At 35.7% G+C, this 19,843-nt stretch overlaps 1 protein-coding gene across 6 annotated transcripts in view; it reads right to left on the minus strand.

The window, feature by feature from the left end:
* The window catches only part of LOC104884094 (serine/threonine-protein kinase BLUS1), a 33,948-nt gene that overhangs the window by 12,613 nt on the left and 1,492 nt on the right, over positions 1–19,843 (minus strand). For 4 of the 6 annotated variants that reach the window (XM_048637871.2, XM_048637869.2, XM_048637870.2 and 1 more), the window contains exons 2-8: positions 11,631–11,885; positions 1,665–1,789; positions 1,533–1,577; positions 934–1,015; positions 784–852; positions 478–648; positions 271–336 (exon numbers count right to left, since the gene is read on the minus strand). In XM_048637871.2, the coding sequence (XP_048493828.1) occupies positions 271–336; positions 478–648; positions 784–852; positions 934–1,015; positions 1,533–1,577; positions 1,665–1,789; positions 11,631–11,885 (813 nt within the window). Of the gene's footprint in view, positions 1–270; positions 337–477; positions 649–783; positions 853–933; positions 1,016–1,532; positions 1,578–1,664; positions 1,790–2,243; positions 2,268–11,630; positions 11,886–19,843 lie in introns of those variants that run through there. The other 2 variants (XM_048637872.2, XM_048637873.2) reach the window with 2 other exon arrangements.

Here is a 19,843-nt window from a genome sequence, read left to right on the forward strand (position 1 = left end):
ATTTTAATGCAAAGAGGCAATTGTGCCCTCACTTATCCCCACCCATCTACCCCCATGTGCCCTACTTTATTCTTCTTTATCACATGGACAACAAACACAACTACTCTCTTTCCTCTTCCTTGGTTCATGCGCCACTTTCCTGTATTGCATGTATGGCAAAACAGAGGTAGTATAAAATATCAGTTGAGGGTTCCTACGTAAAACTTAACTATGAAAAGGCAATTGCTAAAGAATAGAGGTGTAAAATGAAAAGGCAATATAGGTTGTTACCTGGGACAACTGCTCCTTGTCCCCATACAATGCTTTATTCTGGACAAGAAGATCTGCTTCTTTTGCCTACATTAATAACCAAAAACTTAATATATAACAACAAACCCCTTTTTCAACTATATATAGCATAATTAGCAGGTTGGCAACCACATATACAAAGTGATTGGAATTGAAACTGCCAGCAATGGCATCAGAAAAGCAGCAAACCTTGAGCATCCTAAAGCGTTCACCAAGTGGAGGCAGGCCATCAAGTATAGTACGAGCTAAAAACTCATATGATTTTGCATGTTTGAAAAAGGGATGCTTAAAAAGTTTCTCGGAAGTGGGACGTTTCTTTGGATCCTTCACCAAGCATGCAGCCACCATCTCTTTAAAAGACTGCAGCATTGGGAAAAGGTTACAAAATGATGCGATATGTATAAAATCTCTAAATTGCAACACCCCTCCACACACACACACACACCGGGAAAGGGGGAAAAAATAGAGAACAAATAATACTAGAAGAACCATCACCTTTGAGAATCGCTTATCTCTTTCATAATCAAGACCTGGTGGTGCATTTTGCAAAGTCATCAACAGAACCTACAAGATTCCACATGTAAGAATGAAATAGTGATCCTTATACACATCAGTGTTTGACATAAATTGGTAAAATTAAACCACCTTCATTGGAGGGTACTTAGAAAAAGGAGCATGACCATGAGCAAGTTCAAGAGCTGTTATCCCAAAAGACCATATATCAGCTCTGTTTACGTGCAAAAACAAAATTAAAAGTATCAATAAGTCAGTAAACAAGGAACTCTTGGTTAAGAGAAGCACTGACATAAAGAACAGAGATATATAGATAACCAAACGTCAGCAGTTGTGGTGTTGCACAACAGAGATACACTTCAACTGGCAAATAAACAGAACAAATATACACACAAAAAAAAACTAAACCGTCAATCATTGAAGCCAGTTTGCAGAACAGCAATGGCCCATGTTACTCAAAGTCTCAAACCCGAGTATTAGTGGCAAACACCACCACGTTTCTAAGTGTCAGACTAAACCATTTTATCAAATTTTTGCATGTGTTTCGTCCAAAAAAAAGTGTCAAGTGTCCATAGTATGATGGAATGTTCAGTATTTAACGTAGATACTTGAAATAAAGAGTCTAAAAGACGTTGATTATGACCAAGTCAGATTCACAAATCAATGATTGAGAAGGACAAGAGAATTTTCAGCTAAAGCGAAGGACAGTGTTAGAAAGGCCATGCACGTACTTAAAATCATATCCATGCAGCTGTTGCATAACTTCAGGGGCCATCCTGCAATAGATTTTCAGTATCAATCTTTGAGAAATGTGATGTATTAAATCTTACAGAAATAAAATGGATAAAATCATTGTTGAGTACCAGCATGGAGTGCCAACAAAGGTATTTCTAGACCTTTGCCTATCACCATTGTCAAACATACAAGCTGACACCCCAAAATCTGCCAGCTTCACTGTGCCATTGGAGTCAAGTAAAATATTTCCAGCCTACAAGGAGAGATTTGAAAACAATATTATGAGTCAGACTTAGGAAAGCCAGTTAAATGTCAATACATACCGTTCAAGAGAAATAATCAATACTTTGTTCTACATTTGAATTTCAAATTGGTTTCTTTTTCTTGGTCAATTTCAAGCTATATCCTTCTTACATTCTGTTTGACCACAATAAGACAGCATGCGTTCAAACTACATTATGAAAGAATCTTACAGGTGAATCGCTAAAGAAATATCTAATGCAGCTACTCGTAAAGCTAATTTCCATTATTATGATGAATTCATATTTGATTTTGTTAAGAGAATCTCATGTCAATATCCGGAATCATGGTTGTCAACCCGTCAATCTCTCTTTTACATCATATGTTTCCATTGTTATCCTTGATGGTATTGAGCGGTAACGAAAATCACAAAGAAAAAGCAAGATTTGGGGATATCATTTTATTACCATGGACATTGGCAATTGGCATTACACTTCCTTGCAAAATCACAGAGAGATTCATTACAATTTTCACCATTTACTAAAATCTATCAAATGAGCCATTAATCCAAATGTATCCAATACCTATCATGATAGCAGGTTAACCAGTTGCTAGATTCCACGTGAAACACACTCCACATTACGGTTCAACTAAGCTTACATATCCCAAATGACCTAGAGTGAGCCATATGCAAAATGCCACTGGAAACAGGCCTGATAGTTTTATACCTGGCAGGGGTTTATATACTAATATTCTCTTAGCTTGGTGAGTTCCCCCTAGCCCTCCTCTACAGGCTCCGACTATCTGCCAAAAGCTACAAAGAAACCTCTTTCACACTCTGCTTTGTGGCACCTTAAAAGTCAGAATAAAATTTTTTTTTTTTTAAATAAAAACAAAATTGTTTTGCCAAGTGAAAATAAATAAAATTCATACATCAGAAAAAGAACTCATACAAAGTACAAAAACTAGCTAGCAATTCGCCAATAATAAAGAAAAAAAACGGCCCCGTTAGGTTATGAGTGTTTTTCGGCATAAAAAGAGTGGATATATCATAGATAAGAGGATTTGACAACAACAATCAGCTAATCCAGCCGTTTTATAAGCAGAAGTTTGAACAAGTGGTTTAATCTGATGTCATTGGATTTGAGAACTCCTAAACCCAGCTTTTGCGATTAGAAGATCTGGATCCACAACATAGTTCTATGTGCCCATGTATCAAAGCTACAATCTACAATGATAAAAAAAGGCCAATGTTTCGAGTAATGAAAATTAGCAACAAAAGTAAAAAATAAAGATAAATAAGAAATACAAGAAACAATACTAAAAAAGGCAGCAACCACAATTGACAGTAAAAAAATGACAAATTTCAATACATAGGGCCACAAATCTAATCTAGAAATTCTCAATGGTAACCTTGAGTTCTGGTTTTCTCTCTTTGGTAGCCAAACCTAATTTCAATTTTCAATGGTAACCCCGTGTTTATGATTATATTTGAAAAAGTGGGATTAACAATTTTTCGTTATATACAGTTGCTAGAAGTGTTGTTTTCAAACTAAGTATTTTATAGTGTAGATGTCCTTTCCTTTAAAAACCACATTCACATTCATTTCTTTCTAAATACAGGAATTAAATAGGTTTTCAGTGACAGAAAATAGAAAATCAGTTTTCTCTAAAGGAACTTATGTTATTCAAGTTTAAAGAACCTTAATTAGTTAAAAACATCCTTTTCACCAACTCTTTATAACAACAAATGGCTATTAATACCACCTTCTCAAGTATAACCATAAAAACAGAGTTACCATTGAGAATTAAAATTAAGTTTGACTACCAAAGAGAAAAAGACATAGTTCAGGGTTACCATTGAGAATTTCCTAATATCATGTAGAAAACATAGAATAAAATAAACAATTATAAATGATAATGAACATCCGTCGTTTCCAGTAGAAGTTATGAGCAAATAGCTCTAGAAAAAATACACTACAATTGATGCATGGATAAATTTAAATTTTGACATTCAATATAAAAAAAAAATTGCTCCATCTACCTCAATGTTTTACTTTGTGTAAAATTCCATCAAAATATATGATCATAGGAGATGCGGATGGAAATAATCAAAGGATACATGGATAAACATAATCGGGGTGAGTATCTAAAGGATATGCATATAGAGATTAAAATCAAAGGTGGAAGGGAGCTTAGATGGGAAATATCATCTATGTTAAGATAAAGAATAAAACTTCATTGGTGATCGGGTGGGTGATTTCTAAATTATATATTCATTTCTCATTATAATAACTCAAAGGTCTTTTCTTTTTTATGCATGACGTATGTTTTTTTGGGGAGGGATTCTTCGGGGGTATTGGGACACTGTTTAACTAGGTACTTGTATTACAGAATGAAACAAAAATTACTAATAACTCCAATTCTTATGTCATACTTCCACTGTTTTTAAATACATGCAACATTTGCATAGTAACCACTATTCATCTACTAATTATCCCATATTCTCACACAAATTTATAAGAAAAAATATGGTCAAGTGTGGTCTTATTTGATTCGTCTTAATGCATACTTTCATAATATCAGCTTTTCATAATTTTTACTTGTACATAATCAAAGATGTTAAGAAATAAACAAGTGCATTAAATAGGATGTAGGCGGTAAATGTTACATGTATTTAGAAACACATTAAATATTTATTTTTAAAATATGTTATATTCACCAAACTTGTAGAATTTACATAATTTTTTAATCTAATAAAAGTTTGAAATAATGTGTTGCGTAAATATATACTCCTAGAAAAGAATTCTATAATATAAGAATTTCTAACATACAATTACATCAAGTGTTATTCAACACCTAAGATGTAACCACCCATGACAACACCTAAACTGGCCCCAAATCTACTTCTTGAGCCATCTCGAGTACTTCACTAACAATCTTGTGTGGCCCACCACTAGAGCCGCAATCCACTAAGTTCTCCACCACCCATTTGCCTTTACCCTAACCGTTTATTCTCTAGTGATTATCAATTTCTCACCAGCACCGTCACCATTAGTGCTTCACTTGTAATCATTGTTCTCGGATCGCATAATGGACCACCGAAGCGCAGCCAAAATTCGTCGTCTCGGATCACGAGAAAACGCAATCCCAAATAGCCAGCAGTCACACTCCGGTTCATTGATGTCGACGATCCTTCTTCCTTCACATCTGTAAGCAGGCTTTTGCTTTTGCTTGTTCACCGGCATAAGAAAAGTGAGGGAGGGGATAGAGAAAAAGAATTCACATAATGCTAGAGGAGAAAGAAAAAGAATTCAGAGTATGGTAAATGAGATAATTAATAGAAAGAGAGAAAATAATAATCAATAGAAACTAGAAAGAGAAGGGAAAAAAAAAGAGAACCAGTCATAGACTAGCATAGACTAGACTAGAGAGGAAGAGGAGAAAGCAAAAAAAAAGTAGAAAACAAAACAGGAGAGAGGGAGAAGAGAGAAAAGTGAGTACCTATTTAAGTTTCTACCTTTACCCAGCTTTTTTCTTCTTTTACCCTTTTCTTGAATATGACCTACCAACTACCCACTCTTCACCCCCATTAAGTTATGCCTTTAATTACTATCATTATTCACTACACAATCTCAACCCAATTCACCATGGGTAGCATTCCGCATTCCCATCCCATTTCCCCGAATCATATCGTATTCGTTCAAGGTAACATTGCTTGTAATCGCCTAGATTACCCTAAGATTTGTTGCCCCTTAGGTCATCTAGTAAGAGACTATTCTGGAACTAACACCATAATTACCACCAGCAAAGAAGCTTGGACCACCATTAGACCCACTATCATTGGCACCACGCCTCTTAGAAAATCCAAGTCCACCAACCATGGTGTTAGAACTGGCCATATGAAATCAGTTTGCCCCAATTTTCAACCTTTGACAAACCTAATTCAACCACATTTTTTTTGAACCATGCCACCAGCCTCACTTCTAATAACAAGAACGATGTAACCGCTAGTACGAACAAAGCGTGAGTCGCCTGAGCACAGCTTGAAGCGACATGTCCTCCTCCCTTTGGTCCCACCGTTTGTTTTGATGTCCGTCGGATTTACTAATTTTCCCTTTCCCACTTCCATACCTCATGTACTTGGTTGTCCTTCTCCTCAAGCTCCACCAAAATATGCTTCAATTCTAGTGTGGTATTATGGTTGGAGAGAAAGCTCCATTGATTATTCATTGACTCTCATTTCAAGATCGTCTGATCATCCCCTGGTTATCTCTTGTATTTCCTGATCAAATGACGACAATAGAAACAAAGACTTGGCATACTCCATCAAATCATTATATTTGTTTTTGGATCAATACACAAATTTTGTCAAGCGATTAAATCTCCATAATAACCTACTCTATAACCATTTGTTATGAGCTCATGTTTTGGGAATAAAATGAAGAAGTAGAAGTGAATTTGATTTATAAAAACTGGATTTTGTAATGAAATATCATAGCTAATTCAGGATTATAATGATGAGTAAGTAATAAGACTGATCTTTAATTGATAACTCAACATACACTTAAGACTCTGAGAGGCTAGATATTCTCCCAAAAAAGCCAACTAAAACTAAAGAAGAACCTCACACCTATTTAGCATAATATCTTTCTCCCTAATCTCTTGTATTAAGCACAACAATGGTACCTTTATCCCTTAGGCGAGTTCATCACATTGGCACCCGCCACACTCGATTCTCAATTGTTACTACCATCTTCAAAGCACTTTCCGTATTGCCATTTATGATCCTTTGTTTCTAGTGTTCACTTCAAATAAGCTTCAGCGAGCTTATTAAGGAACAACGTATGGTCGTGATTCAAGTGGTAGAAATGGAATTGCGACAGGAAGTGTCTAAGTTCAAGGGAATCAAAAGAGAATGTGGTGTGAAGGCTTTGATGGGGTGAGTAAAAGTTGGGTGGGAGGAATAGTGAGTTTAAGGGTTGGAAAAATGAGCGTTATAAATTGGGCTTAAGAATATAAGAGTCTATATGAGGTCCAAACTAGTTTTGGAAAATAGCAAAGGGTAGGTTTCAAAAGTGTACTATGGTGCAAAGGGGTTGGGTTTGGACATAGGCCTAGTAAAACTAAAATCAAAGTAGTATAGACTTAGTATTGGAAAAGAAAATAGTTTGATTTAGCGTATGTGAGCCCATATACAGCACTTTCATCATTAAATGAAAAATTGGCCTCAGGAAGGCCCACTAGCGAGTTTGACATCATTCTTTTCCCCTCTTTTAGTTGTACGTGGTGGCAGGCCATTATTCATGATCTCATCCTTAAGTCCTTTAACCAAACTACCCTTAGTGCTTTTCGAAGCTAACAAGAGATTGATGATAAATTATCTCATTCCTCTAAGTCTCATCAAAGTGTCTACCGGAATTCCCCGTGTAACCACCATGGAAACACTACCCCCATAGTCATTGCCTGCAAAATAAAAGCACCACCAAGAAAATATCCTCGTGAAACCTCCACTTTTAATGTTCCTAGTTCCTACCTTCATGCACAACCTATGGACATATAGCTACTTACTCAACCTAAAGGGAAATTTCCATCGAGACACAATGCTCCATTTTGATGGGCGTAGTAACGGCAAGTGTCACCACCCATGAGATCGCGCATCGAAATTACATTTAACGAATTCCTCTCCCCCCACTAACAAAAACACCATTGAAGTTCTCACTTACGTGAAACAACAAAGATCACCGTCAGATCCGCAACTCACGAAATTTCCTTTGTCTTTTGTGCCTCCTTTTTTTTTCCTTTTATAACCACCATACGGTCCACTGTCACCTTTTGGGTACGTCTACAAATTCACCAAGCATTATAATAGATATGCAATTATCAAACTCTCTATGTCTGAAATTGTCTCCTCCACTAAAACCACCCCATCTACCTTTCTTCATATGGTCTTCGATCTTTGGCATTTCCTTCCATCATCCCACACCATTACTTCCTCCACTACCCATGGGTATTTAAATTTAAGTATATGTTGGTTAGATCTCGCCAAGTCGTGGTAAAACTAAATTAGCTTCCCCTTCAACTAGCAACCAACTTGGTTGTAGTTAGAGCAAACTGCTCCTTTTCGTTTGACGAAATCTCCCTCCCAAAATTCTCGTCTTCTATGAAATTCTTTAACTAAGCGATCTCCTCCCTGTTTTGTTTTCTTCAAGCACAATATGCCGAACCGTAGAACGGCAAAGCTCAAACTTTAGGTAGTAGCTAGACCTCCAAAGAGCCGATTTAATCATTTGTAATGAACTCCATAGCTAATTCTGGATATAAATGATGATTAAGAGACAAATTAATCTTTAATCGATAAAGTGAAAATTGCACACTTAAGGTAGATTTTCAAAAATCTAAAAGGCTTGGTTCTCTCCCAATAGAGCTAACTAAAAGTAAAGAAGAACCTCCCAGATATTCAGCATAATTTCTTTCTTCCTAATATCCTATATATATAGACTTTAATTCCTCACTAGGTCTCTAATCCATGGTGTTCAAAAACGGTTGTATCAATTCGGTTTGCCCGAGTTGTAACGATTTCCAACTTTGATGAATCGAATTCGAACACTTCATACCGTTATTTTACAATTCACCAAGATTTCGCCTATTCCAAGTTTCCAACCGAGACAACGAATAATTGCATGCATTTTCTGCTCCAAGATGTCATTTTCAAATTTTTCTATTTTCAAAAGAAACAAACCCTAGAGGTGCTAATTGAATATGTGATTTCTTTACTAGAGACATTGCGGCTTTTGCTTGGAAGGTGAGTTGTTGCAAAGGTATAAATTTCTTCAAAGTAAAAGTCGCCGCCCATTTCTTTGGCAAAGAGGAGAGAGAATGAAAATTAAAGATGAAGAGAGATTGTGGTAATTGTAGTAGTTTACTTGTCTTCTAAAAAGAAATTATTTGAGTGTTGTCACTCAATATGAGGCGCACTGAAGGGCAAGGCAAAGGTGCACGCGTCCTATAGGCTAGGCACACTTTTGGTGCCAAAAGCCTTTAAAATCAATTATACAACATATTTTATGCTCAAATCAGCATAATAATTTTTAAAATATAAAAACTGTTGTAATCAAAAATTATAAGCTACTTGTCAGCTACTATAATTCAGTAAAAGAAACTGCATAAATTTAATTTTTTGAAAAACAAAACAATCTGATGAGAGGCCTTTTCTTAAAGGAACTGAGAGAGGAGCCTTATCAAGAAGAACAAAAGAGGAAGAGGAAAGCAGGAAAAAGAAAAAGAAAAAAGAAACTGAGAAATAGAAGGAAAAAAAAAAAAAAAAAAAAAAAAAAAAAAAACAGAAAGGAAAAAAAAAACAGAGCACGTGACTTTCTGTCATTATTTGAAAAAAAAAGAAGAGTGGAGTAGGTCCCTTCTACAGCTGTAGAAAAGAAGATCGAAAAGAAAAATAGAGTTCCTTCAAGAAAAGTAAAGAACAGCTAGAAAGAGAAGATGGGTTGTGCCGGCACCGGAGACGGGAGATATAGTGCCGCAATTGATGGCAGATGGCCCACCAGCTTCCTCTGTCCCCTCCGGCGCGCAATTGCCACAAAATCATAAATTAGGGTTTTCTCCTAAACTAGGGATTCTTAATTAAGGTTCAATTTGATAAAATTTAATACAAAATTAACAAAGGGCTTTTGCTCGAAATTGGTAAATTAAAGCCAAGTAAGTTTGAATTTGAAGAAATGTTTGTTATCTTTGTAACTTCTCAACTCAGATCTACCCTCCCCTCTCTCCCGTGCCTTTTACTAAAAGCAACCACGCACTGCGCCTCGTGCCTACCTCAAAAACAGCAGGAAGTGCGCGCCTCTCCTCACCGGGCGTGATTGAGGAGGCAATTCTCTGAACGCCTCTACTCACCTAGCACAAAGCGCGCTTTTTAAAACTAAGATAGGAGGGGTAAGGGAACTTTAGTAAGCAGTCTTATAGTTAAGTTGCTAGTAGCTTGTTGAAGAAGACAGTAGTTTGTTAGAGTAGAAGCTCTATAAATAAGGCAAATCAGTGAAAGAGAAATCATATTGAAAATTACGGAGAAAAATTAGTGGTCTTAGCTTGGGAGAGTGTCATTGTTCTCCAAAGATTGGCAAGGCTGTAATTGGTGATAAATCACCTGGATTAGCATCATTCAGTCATTACCTGTGTTCTTATTATTCTTGTTCTTCCTTAACCTCTCATTTTTAGTCCATAATATCTTTGTTTTGGTCACTAAGCTGAGTGAATTCTTAGCATTGAGGTAGGAAGGAAACCCACATAATATTGTACAGCTATATACAGCTTTTTTATAATGTAGTACAGTTGTATACAACTCCTTTTTACAAGTCTTTCTTTCTCACAAATTTCCATTGCTGAATGTATTTATCAAAAGTCGCATGGACTTACTTCATGATTGAGGTTTTTTAATTTCATTATTCTATCAACTTATTAACACTTTATTCAACTCCATATTTTTGAATTTTTAAATCAGATTAAAGATTTTAATAAATATTGGTGCACAACCATTAAAAAAATAAAATAGCCTAAAAAGTATTATAATATCAAAGTCATCCACGACAACCACGGTGAGGTCCGCAAATAACGCATTTTTGTTCCGTTCCAGCGAATCCATTACTGTTTCCACGACCGCAACGGAAATTGTATTTTCGAACCCTGCTCTAATCTTATTGCTCAAACTAACTGGATAAGTGTGCACTACCAATAGTACCCCTCTCCCTTAGGTCACATGATCACAGAATCTGAGAGATAAATGATAACATAAGCATTCGAGAGGATTATTCGCTCTCAAACTAAGCTACAGTAATTCCTCACAATACTCAGCATGCCTCTCTTTATGATCTACTGCTTTTATATAGAACCATAATCTCTTTCTCTCCCTCTAACTAGCTATCATCCTTTCTCCACAAGTTGCGGCTATTAACATTGCACTTTCCTACACTACCCCCTCCTGTTAAGCTAGTTCATCATGATAAGTTACAAAATGATATTAGAGCTAGTTATACATATACAAGTCAAATTTAACATGGGATTTGACTAAAGAAAAACTGAAAACCACTTTCTTATAGTTTCTGAAATCTTATTAGTATTCTGAAAAAGAAATCAAATTTCGCTATGCCCATAAATTCACCCTTAGATCTTAGGTCATGAAATTCTTTATGTTACTTCACTCTCCAGGTCCTATCTGCTTACTTAACTCACAAAAGTAAACACCTTAAAAGAAATTATCATCTGTATGGTGAAGAAAACTCTCGTAGAAAGTAGAAAATCACCCCAAATTCGGACATTCATTGATGACACCCACCACAGATCAAAAAATTTCTCTCCTCATAAAACCATTAGTAACTATGAAAACCGGGAGCGAACTTTTTTATCAAAGAAGAATCAATGAACAAAACTGAGTCACTAAATTAGAATACTACATTTTAAATTGAAACATGGCATGAATGGCTGGCCAATTCACCTAACAACAGTTACCTATAAGAGCTCGTCACAAAATATCAGGCACTAGCACATAGGTGGAAATTTTTTCTCTGGATAACGCTCATTTAAGAAAATCCCACTTTACGTTATTTTTCCCTAGATAAGTCTCAATAATGATCTTTACTCCAATTTTGTTTTTGCTCTACAGCTTACTAAGCCTAAACTACCACGACTACTTCTAATGCCTCAGTACTACAAATCAATCCTGCTTAACAGTTAACAATGATGCTAAACATCTCATAAAACTCCAATGTGAAAAGGCATCATAACAATGTCTAGTGAAGAAAACAGAAACCAACTTTACAAGGACAAAAGGAGAATGATTATATTACCTTCACATCTCTATGGATATGGCCATGAGCATGAAGATAAACAAGTGCTTTAAGAGTTTCACGAAGTAATGTAGCAATAATAGGCTCCTCAAAGCCTTCTGGATAGGTGGACTTCATGATGTGAAGACACGATCCTCCAGCCATATAAGGCATCACAACCCAAAGGCTGTGGCCTGCAGTAAAAGAGCAAAGAGCACGCAACACATGTGAATGATCAATCAAACTCATTGTATGCACCTCACGACGAATTCCATCCTGCATAAGTTAGAGCACATGCATTCAGTAGCAAAGAGATGTCATTTCACATCAAGTAGAAAAGTAAAATCTGCATCTTTTTTTTTTGAGTCGGGCTAAGACACATAAAGAAACATGTTCAATTATTTCTGACTAAAGAGACTAGAGTAATATTACTTTTGCCAAACGAGAGCTGGTCAACGCATAACCTCGTAAGTCAAAACAGCTCTAACCTGCCTATATGGGCACAGTACTTATATACAGATATTCTTTGATGCAACAATAAGTCACAAACATCCATAATGTTCAATCTAGTCTACTCGGACTCTTCACTTTAATTCACGTACCCGTGCCCGATCCTCGACACTCAGACATCGGTATGACACTTAAACACTTCATTTTGGGCGTAAAATTGACGTGTCGGATACTTGAAGTCTTGGACACATACCAATGTCCGACACTCAGACATTGGTATGACACTTGGACTCTTCATTTTGGGCGTAAAATTGACTAATTTTTCAAAAAATTGACGTGTCCGATACTTGGAGACATAGCAGTGTCCGACACTCAGACCCAAGTCCAAGTAACTTAATATGTCACAACTTGGAATCAAAATATCAAGGAACAACAAAAACAATAACATCTATCTTGTTGTATAACACTAAATATGGAAGACAACAACGATGATTAAGGCCCAAATTTTCTCTACGTCTAGTTGAGTAGACCTTTCATGTCATGAGGGAATTTCTAGTTGTCAAGGGTTGTCAAGTATGAACGAACAACCAAAAACAGCCAATATAATATACAAGGCCATTGCTTGTGCAAACAACACCGAGATTGACCAACACACCAATGAGACAGATATAGAATCCATATGTCTCTAAACCACCATTTTTACACGACACCACAATAGTGCATTCTCAATCTTTCCAATATGCACGACCATAGCTACGATCATGACTGCAACAACGATCCATTTCAATTGTGATAAGGCCCTCTTCCTGCCACCACAGAACTCTAGTTCTATAAATAACAAACTACCCTTAGCCAATTTCAATCCTCTATCGATTAAGAGGAGGAGATTATTTACTATTAAGCTTTATTTAATTTCTTTATTTGACAGTAATAATTCAATTAGAAGTCCATATAAATATGATAGTTCAGAATAATAAAAACACAATACTTAGCAAATCACGTTTTCACTTAAAGAAAGAGCATATTAATGCCTTTGTCCTAGATTAATTATCATAGTATTGTAGATGTTTTGCAGAAGGCCATTTAGAATTCAACAACCCATTTCCATTGCCAAAGGTGAAAACAGAATGTGTAATCATGAAGACAAATCTCAAAGTAAAATATTAATGGGAAGTTCTCAAGGATGGCCCCTGATCTTTTCCGAAATATTAGATGGTCTTTCTTGAACAGGCCTTTTATTTGGTAGGTAACATTGAGTAAGTTACCGCGAAAGCTCTGAACTTAGAAATGGAGAGCAAGAGTGATCCTCCAACCACGTAAACACCTAAAACTGCCAGTAGAGGTAGACCTTCAATGGAGAATTGAATCAAACAGCATTTTGTGAATACTACAAATAAAATGGGACATACCATAGTTTCTCAAAAATCCACTGCTATAGCAGCAAAGGAAGCTTGGTCTTGAGGATTATATTCAATGAGTTGAGAAGGATTTACATAAGCGAATCAAGGGAACAACATCTTGGTACAGTGTAGCCAACCACATCCTTCTGGACTGCAGATCTATTATTATTGTTTGTTAAAGGGCGCCTGCATTGAACTGATATTTTGGGGGGAGGGTACTTTAGGCCTTATCCATAGTAGTTATCTTGAGGAACAAGATAGGAAGTTAGTTAGGGACTTAGAGTAATTCCCTTCACAATATATAACATGCCTTTCCTATCCTAATTAGCTCTACTGATAGAGTAACTGAGAAGAATAAGGCCTAAAGTACCCCCCCCCCCAATATCAAACCATTGCAGTGCCAAGAGTGTGTCAACCAGATGAGGGGAAAGGGTGAATAGAATATCAAGCCCTCCAGGACACTTACAAGTACTCTGTACCAAGATAAAGTATACAGAATTTAATTGTTTAGACTTTTTCCTTAAAAGAAACCCATATAATCCTCTACTTCCACGTATACTAACAAATAGTCAAAGAAATTGGCTTCCGCATTTACAATCCACTAATCCTTTCGAGATAACAAAATATTCACTTCAACAGGTTGAATCTAGCTAAATCCAAATAAAGATAAGACCAAGTACAACAATTATAACAAGAGAATTAAAAGACAAAAAGGTCCATAGTTAAGTAACTCTTCACCGAGATTGCAAACACTTGGAAAGCCATAATACTCTAATTAAGTTCATCTTCTGTTCAAATCTTCACTCTTCTAGCTTCCAGTACAAAGAAAGATGCTTAAGGAGAAGCCATGGACATCCACATGGCCTCAAAAAGTTAGTCAAAATAATCCATTCCTTTAACCGCGTTGCATAACTATTCATAAAAAAAAATAAAAAAAATAAAAAGCCTAATACTTAGGGGGTGTTTGGTTGGGGTATTTTTAATGGAATGGAATGGAATGACATCCATTCCATTATTTGGTTGGGCATATTTAGGGTAGAGTCTCATACCCAAGGGTATCTGTCTCCACCCCATCCCCTAGAATCCCAATCTCCCCTCCCCCCCTAAGTTTCTAAATCCATTCCCCTCAAGTTTCAAACCCTAATTTATGTGGAAGGGAGAGAGAGGTTAAACCCTAGACAAGAGAAGCCAGTCGTCGCCAACCACCCATTTCCGACCACCACCGTCGCCGACCACCCTTTTTCGACCACCACCGACCGACGAGCACCTTATTTGCAGAAGGTATGTCCTCTTTTCGTCCCCAATGTTTTGTCAACTACATTTTCGAATTGTTGTTGTTCAATTTCGTAAAGATTTCTTGGTAATTACAATAACAAATTGCTATATTTTTTATCATCTTTCTTTTCTCTTTCATCTTAGGTGTTGATATTCTATGAATTTTCATCTTTTTCATCTTTTTGCATCTGGTTTATCGACGGGTGTTTACACCAAAGTGGTAGAATATTTGTGCATAAGTTATGAACTCTGACCACTTATAATATGGATTTCAATGTTCATGATCACCCAATCATAAATGAAACATGCGTGAAGACTTTGATTACCTCTATTGCTTTGAATAGTGGCGTGATATATATCACTTTTTGATATGATTCCGCGAACGGAATCTGCTTAGCTTCGAATAACCTTCACTCAGTTAATCTCCACTAAGGGTTCTAATTCACTTTTAGGGCTTCACTCACCTTAAACTTGAATTAGGAAAGGATTTGAGATTGGTTTATTAGCTTCACTCACTAACTCACGCAAATCTCGCTTAGTTTTAGGTTTCACTCGCCTAAATCTAAGGTTCTTGTATTTAGATTCACTCTCTAAAAACAATAAAATCTTGGAATTAAGTACGTCCAAAATCAATCATAAACTTACGTTTAATCTTTAAACAAAAAAACAACACTCCTTTATTATGATGGCCGAAATAGCCTATTTATACTACAAGATTTCCTAAACCTACTAGGACTAGTAAAGCTTAAAAGATAAATCTAATCTTATATATCTTTATCTTAAGGATTAAGATAAATAATCACTCCTAATCACACGCCTATTATGACTCCTAATTAGACTTTGATAAGGAATTAGACTCCTACGTATAATAGGATTCCTTTATCAACTTAAACACCTAATTAACATAAAACTGAAATAAGACTCCTAATTTTACATAGAATCCTAACAGAACTAGGACTCTGGCACAGTCTCGCACAGTGGTTGGCACTGTCTGGCCAACAGTGACCTACGTTTTCGAACTTGATGCTCTCATACGCATCACTTTTACTGTTCGAATATGAGATATACATTCATTCCATTGTTGTGATATGCTTTGAATAGTTAATAGTGGATGGGAGTATAGTATATGTATATATAGAACTCTATCATAAATTACTTTTATAGTTTTATATAGCAATTTCATGTGAATTGTTATATTTTTATATATTTATATAATAATTAGTATGAGTTCAAGTATAGTTGTATTAATATAAATTGTATATTATTGTCTGCAGAAATGGCTCCATCTCAATTGACCATAGTAACGAGATTGAAGAAAAAACAAATAAAATTGTTATTACTTTTCATGGTAGTTAACAATATTAACACAATAATGTATTTGGTGATGTGTATGATGGGTGTAGTTATCGATCAAATTGAGCGACCAAGATATAGTAAGAGTGAGAAGAAATTTTTAAGACAAGAGCATTTGAATACACTAATCAAGCATAGTGATATAGCTTGTAAAAGTGAACTTCGTGTCAATAGAAAAACCTTTTATGTCCTCTGTGAAATGGTTAGAGATATTGAAGGTTTAAACGGTACTCAAAATATGTCTTTAGAGGAAATTGGAAGTCATTTTTTCTTGTGAGTAGAAACTTTCATCGATGTCTTCTGGCTATTCTGAAGCTACATACACACTTGCTTAAAAAACCGACACCTATAACACAAGAATGCGAAGAGAATAGATGGAAATGTTTCGAGGTAATAAAATTACTTTTTTTTTATCATTCTTTAAAAAATCCATCGTGTTGTTAATTGTGAACTTATTCCTCTTAATTTGTTGTTATGTAGATTTGTTTAGGAGCTTTAGATGGAACTCACATTAGTGTTTAAGTGCCAAGTGAGTATAGACCAAAGCATCAAACGAGGAAAGGTTCTATTACTATGAATGTTTTAAGTGTATGTAATCCTAATTTGGAATTCATATATGTGCAACGTGGTTGGGAAGGATCTGCTCATGATGGATGTGTCCTTTGAGATGCTATTAGTAGGCCTAATGGTTTTAAAGTGTCACAAGGTATTTACGTACTCATGGGCGTATAGTTCAAGCATGTGCCTTGCTACACAATCTTATTCGAAAGCATATGCCAACAGATTACACTATATATTTTGATTCTGATAGTGATGAAGAAAGTGGCGATGAGGATGATCTTGATGGTGAAGTTGAGTATATTACTCATATAGTAACTTTAGATGCTTGGACTACTTCTAGGAACAACTTAGCACAAAATTTGTTTAATAATTGGAGAGTTAGGCGTAGTAATCAAGCATAAGTTGTTTGTTTATTTTCCTACTTTAGTTTAGCATCGATTCGGTTCTATTTTTATGGTGTAATTTTTTCCTTATGTTGTAAAAGAATTATTTCAGTATCTTTTACGAGTATGACAATATTTGTTCCTTTCATTAGTATGCAAATACTTTTTCTATTTTTTGTAGCTTATTTTTATATTTATCTTGTTTGTTCATATATGACATTATTGAATATGATGGATGTTGGTCAAATTATTCAAAGTGGAAAGGGAAAAAATAAGCGATCATGGACTAAACCCGAGGAAGAATGTTTAATCAATGGATTGGTAGAAATGAGTGTCGACCCATCATGGAAAGCAGATGGGAGTTTCAAGAGTGGTTTCAGAAACAAGCTGGAAGAGAAAATGAATGAAAAATTCCCTGGATGTGGGTTGAAAGCCGTTCCTTATATTGAATCGGAAATCAAATGGTTTAAGGATAAGTACAATGTGCTCACTGAAATGTTTCGTACTTCTGGTGTTTCTTAGGATAATGAGAAGAATATGATTGTTTGTGAGAGACAATCATATGAAGATTTCTGCTGAGTACTATTATATCCTAATTACTTCAATATGTGTAGTTTTAATTTCATCCAATATTAATAATTTCTTGTTCTTGTTTCAGCAACACAAAAATGCTCAAGGATTGTGGAATGTTCCTTTTCCATTCTTTAAATAGTTGGCGATTGTTTTCGGTGTTGATCGAGCTACAGGACTACAATCTTGAGACTTTTGTCGAAGCTATTGACAATCAGGTAAAAGAGACTCTTGAACTAGATAAAGATGGTAGTGATGAAGATGATGAAGCTGATGATAATGAGTCCGTAAATCAATCAAAGCAATCAGCTCCAAGTGAACCTTCTTCAAAAAAAACGAAAGAAAGAAAAGACTCTAAAGGGACAAGGAAGGAAGAGAAAGACTCCTGAGGTTGTGGACTTGACTTCTTCTTTTAACAATATGTCTTCTAGCTTTTCAGGTTATATGAATCAAATGAACATGCACATGTCGACTATTGCAAGTGCCTTCTCCACTACACAACAACATCAGCAAGCCATCATGGCTCGTGAACAAGTCGAAGAAAATCAAAAGAGTAATTTGATAAATTAATTGCTTAGCATTCCAGGGTTGACAAGATTTAAAGTAATGGAAGCTTCCAAAAGATTAGCCACTAATTCAAGTGAACTATCCCTCTTCTACCAATGCCCAATGATGACGGGAGAAAAGATTTTATTGTCATCCTCATTCATCCTAACTTGAGAACATGAAGACACAAGGATGCTTGGTTTAACCCTTGTTTAGATTTCATGTTGGATTTTTACAACTATGTTGGACTATTATGTTTTGTGGTGTTTTTATCTTGGTTTGGACACTTTATATTGATGCTTTAAATGCTCTTGTAGAGCTTTGGTGTATTGAATTTGAGCATGATTTGGGGATTTTGGACATTATATGGATATGGCTACTTGGATGCAAGTTGTAAAGTTCTATAACTATATTATATATACATATAGCTGGTACAATTATATTAAAATAAAAACTGGATGCAGAATCCATTCCAAAAGTGAACCAAACAGTAGAAATGGACATTGAATCTATTACAGGATTGAACCAAACAGTTTGAAATTGGTATGGGGTTCTGGATCCATACCATCCTGTTATGAACATCCATACCATTCCATTCCACATCAGTGAACCAAACAAGCCCTTAATATAACCCTACCATACAATCAACTCCATTTGGGTTTTAACGGTCCGACTAATACATCTACGGCTAGGCGACTCGCTATATTTAATTTAGATGATCTTTTCAATATCTGGATTTGGATCATCTTACACTTCAAGGTTGTACAAGTCCAAATTTGTTACTTGTCTTACTTTCGATCGATATTTGGAGTTCACTTAAGCCCCAAAAGCAAGAGGTGGAGGCGTGCAGCAATCTTAACAAAGTGTTGCCTAGTTTTCCTTTGGGCTGGTTACCTTGTTTATTTTATGCTTTTATTTTGTTTATTTTATTCAACTTGTAATAAGGCTGAAGAGTGTGTAACGCTTAAAGCCCTTAGTTGCTTAATATGGCCATGTAGTATGGAGCATGAAAGGTCTCATAATTCGCCTCTAAATTGCTCCCATTATGAGGACGATGAAAAGGTGCCTTTTCACCACCCTTGTGATTTTTGGTTTTTAGTTGGTTTTGTGGCTTTGTTTAGCCATCTCTTGCTTTCCGATCTCATGTAAGCTGTCTATAAATATGGAGGAATAAGAAGAAAGAAATCAGATTGGTGATATTGATAAAAGAACCCGTGAGGTATTCTATGCTTGCTTTAAGTGTGTTTCAATTCTAAGTAGATCCCCTTTACAACTTTCAGTGAATCCCAAAGCTTTGAGTTTGTTTTGGGTTTTGATTAGGACATCTTTTCTGGGCTTAATACTATCATTCTTATCTTTTCAAGATGTTATTAGACTTGCATCTTATGGTATAAGAGCAAAAGCACCTTCCAAAAATAAGGATGATGATATGAGAAGATGTTCCAATCAAAGACTTGAAGAATTCGAACCAAAACAAGAAAAATAACCAAATTAGAAGTCTAAAATTGCAAATTAAGAGGTCTAGAGAAAGGCCAGTTCCAACACATTCGAGTTATATTCCATAACACCGTCATGTCTGGGAGAGATGAACAAGCTTCTCATATCACTCACCACCCCAAGCATAAGAAAAAGAGTATTTTCCTTATCCCTCAATCCCACCAAAGAATACATATGCTCCAGTTTGATAACATAACCT

This window comes from Beta vulgaris, chromosome 4, assembly GCF_026745355.1.
Source record: "Beta vulgaris subsp. vulgaris cultivar EL10 chromosome 4, EL10.2, whole genome shotgun sequence".
Lineage (NCBI taxonomy): Eukaryota > Viridiplantae > Streptophyta > Magnoliopsida > Caryophyllales > Amaranthaceae > Beta > Beta vulgaris.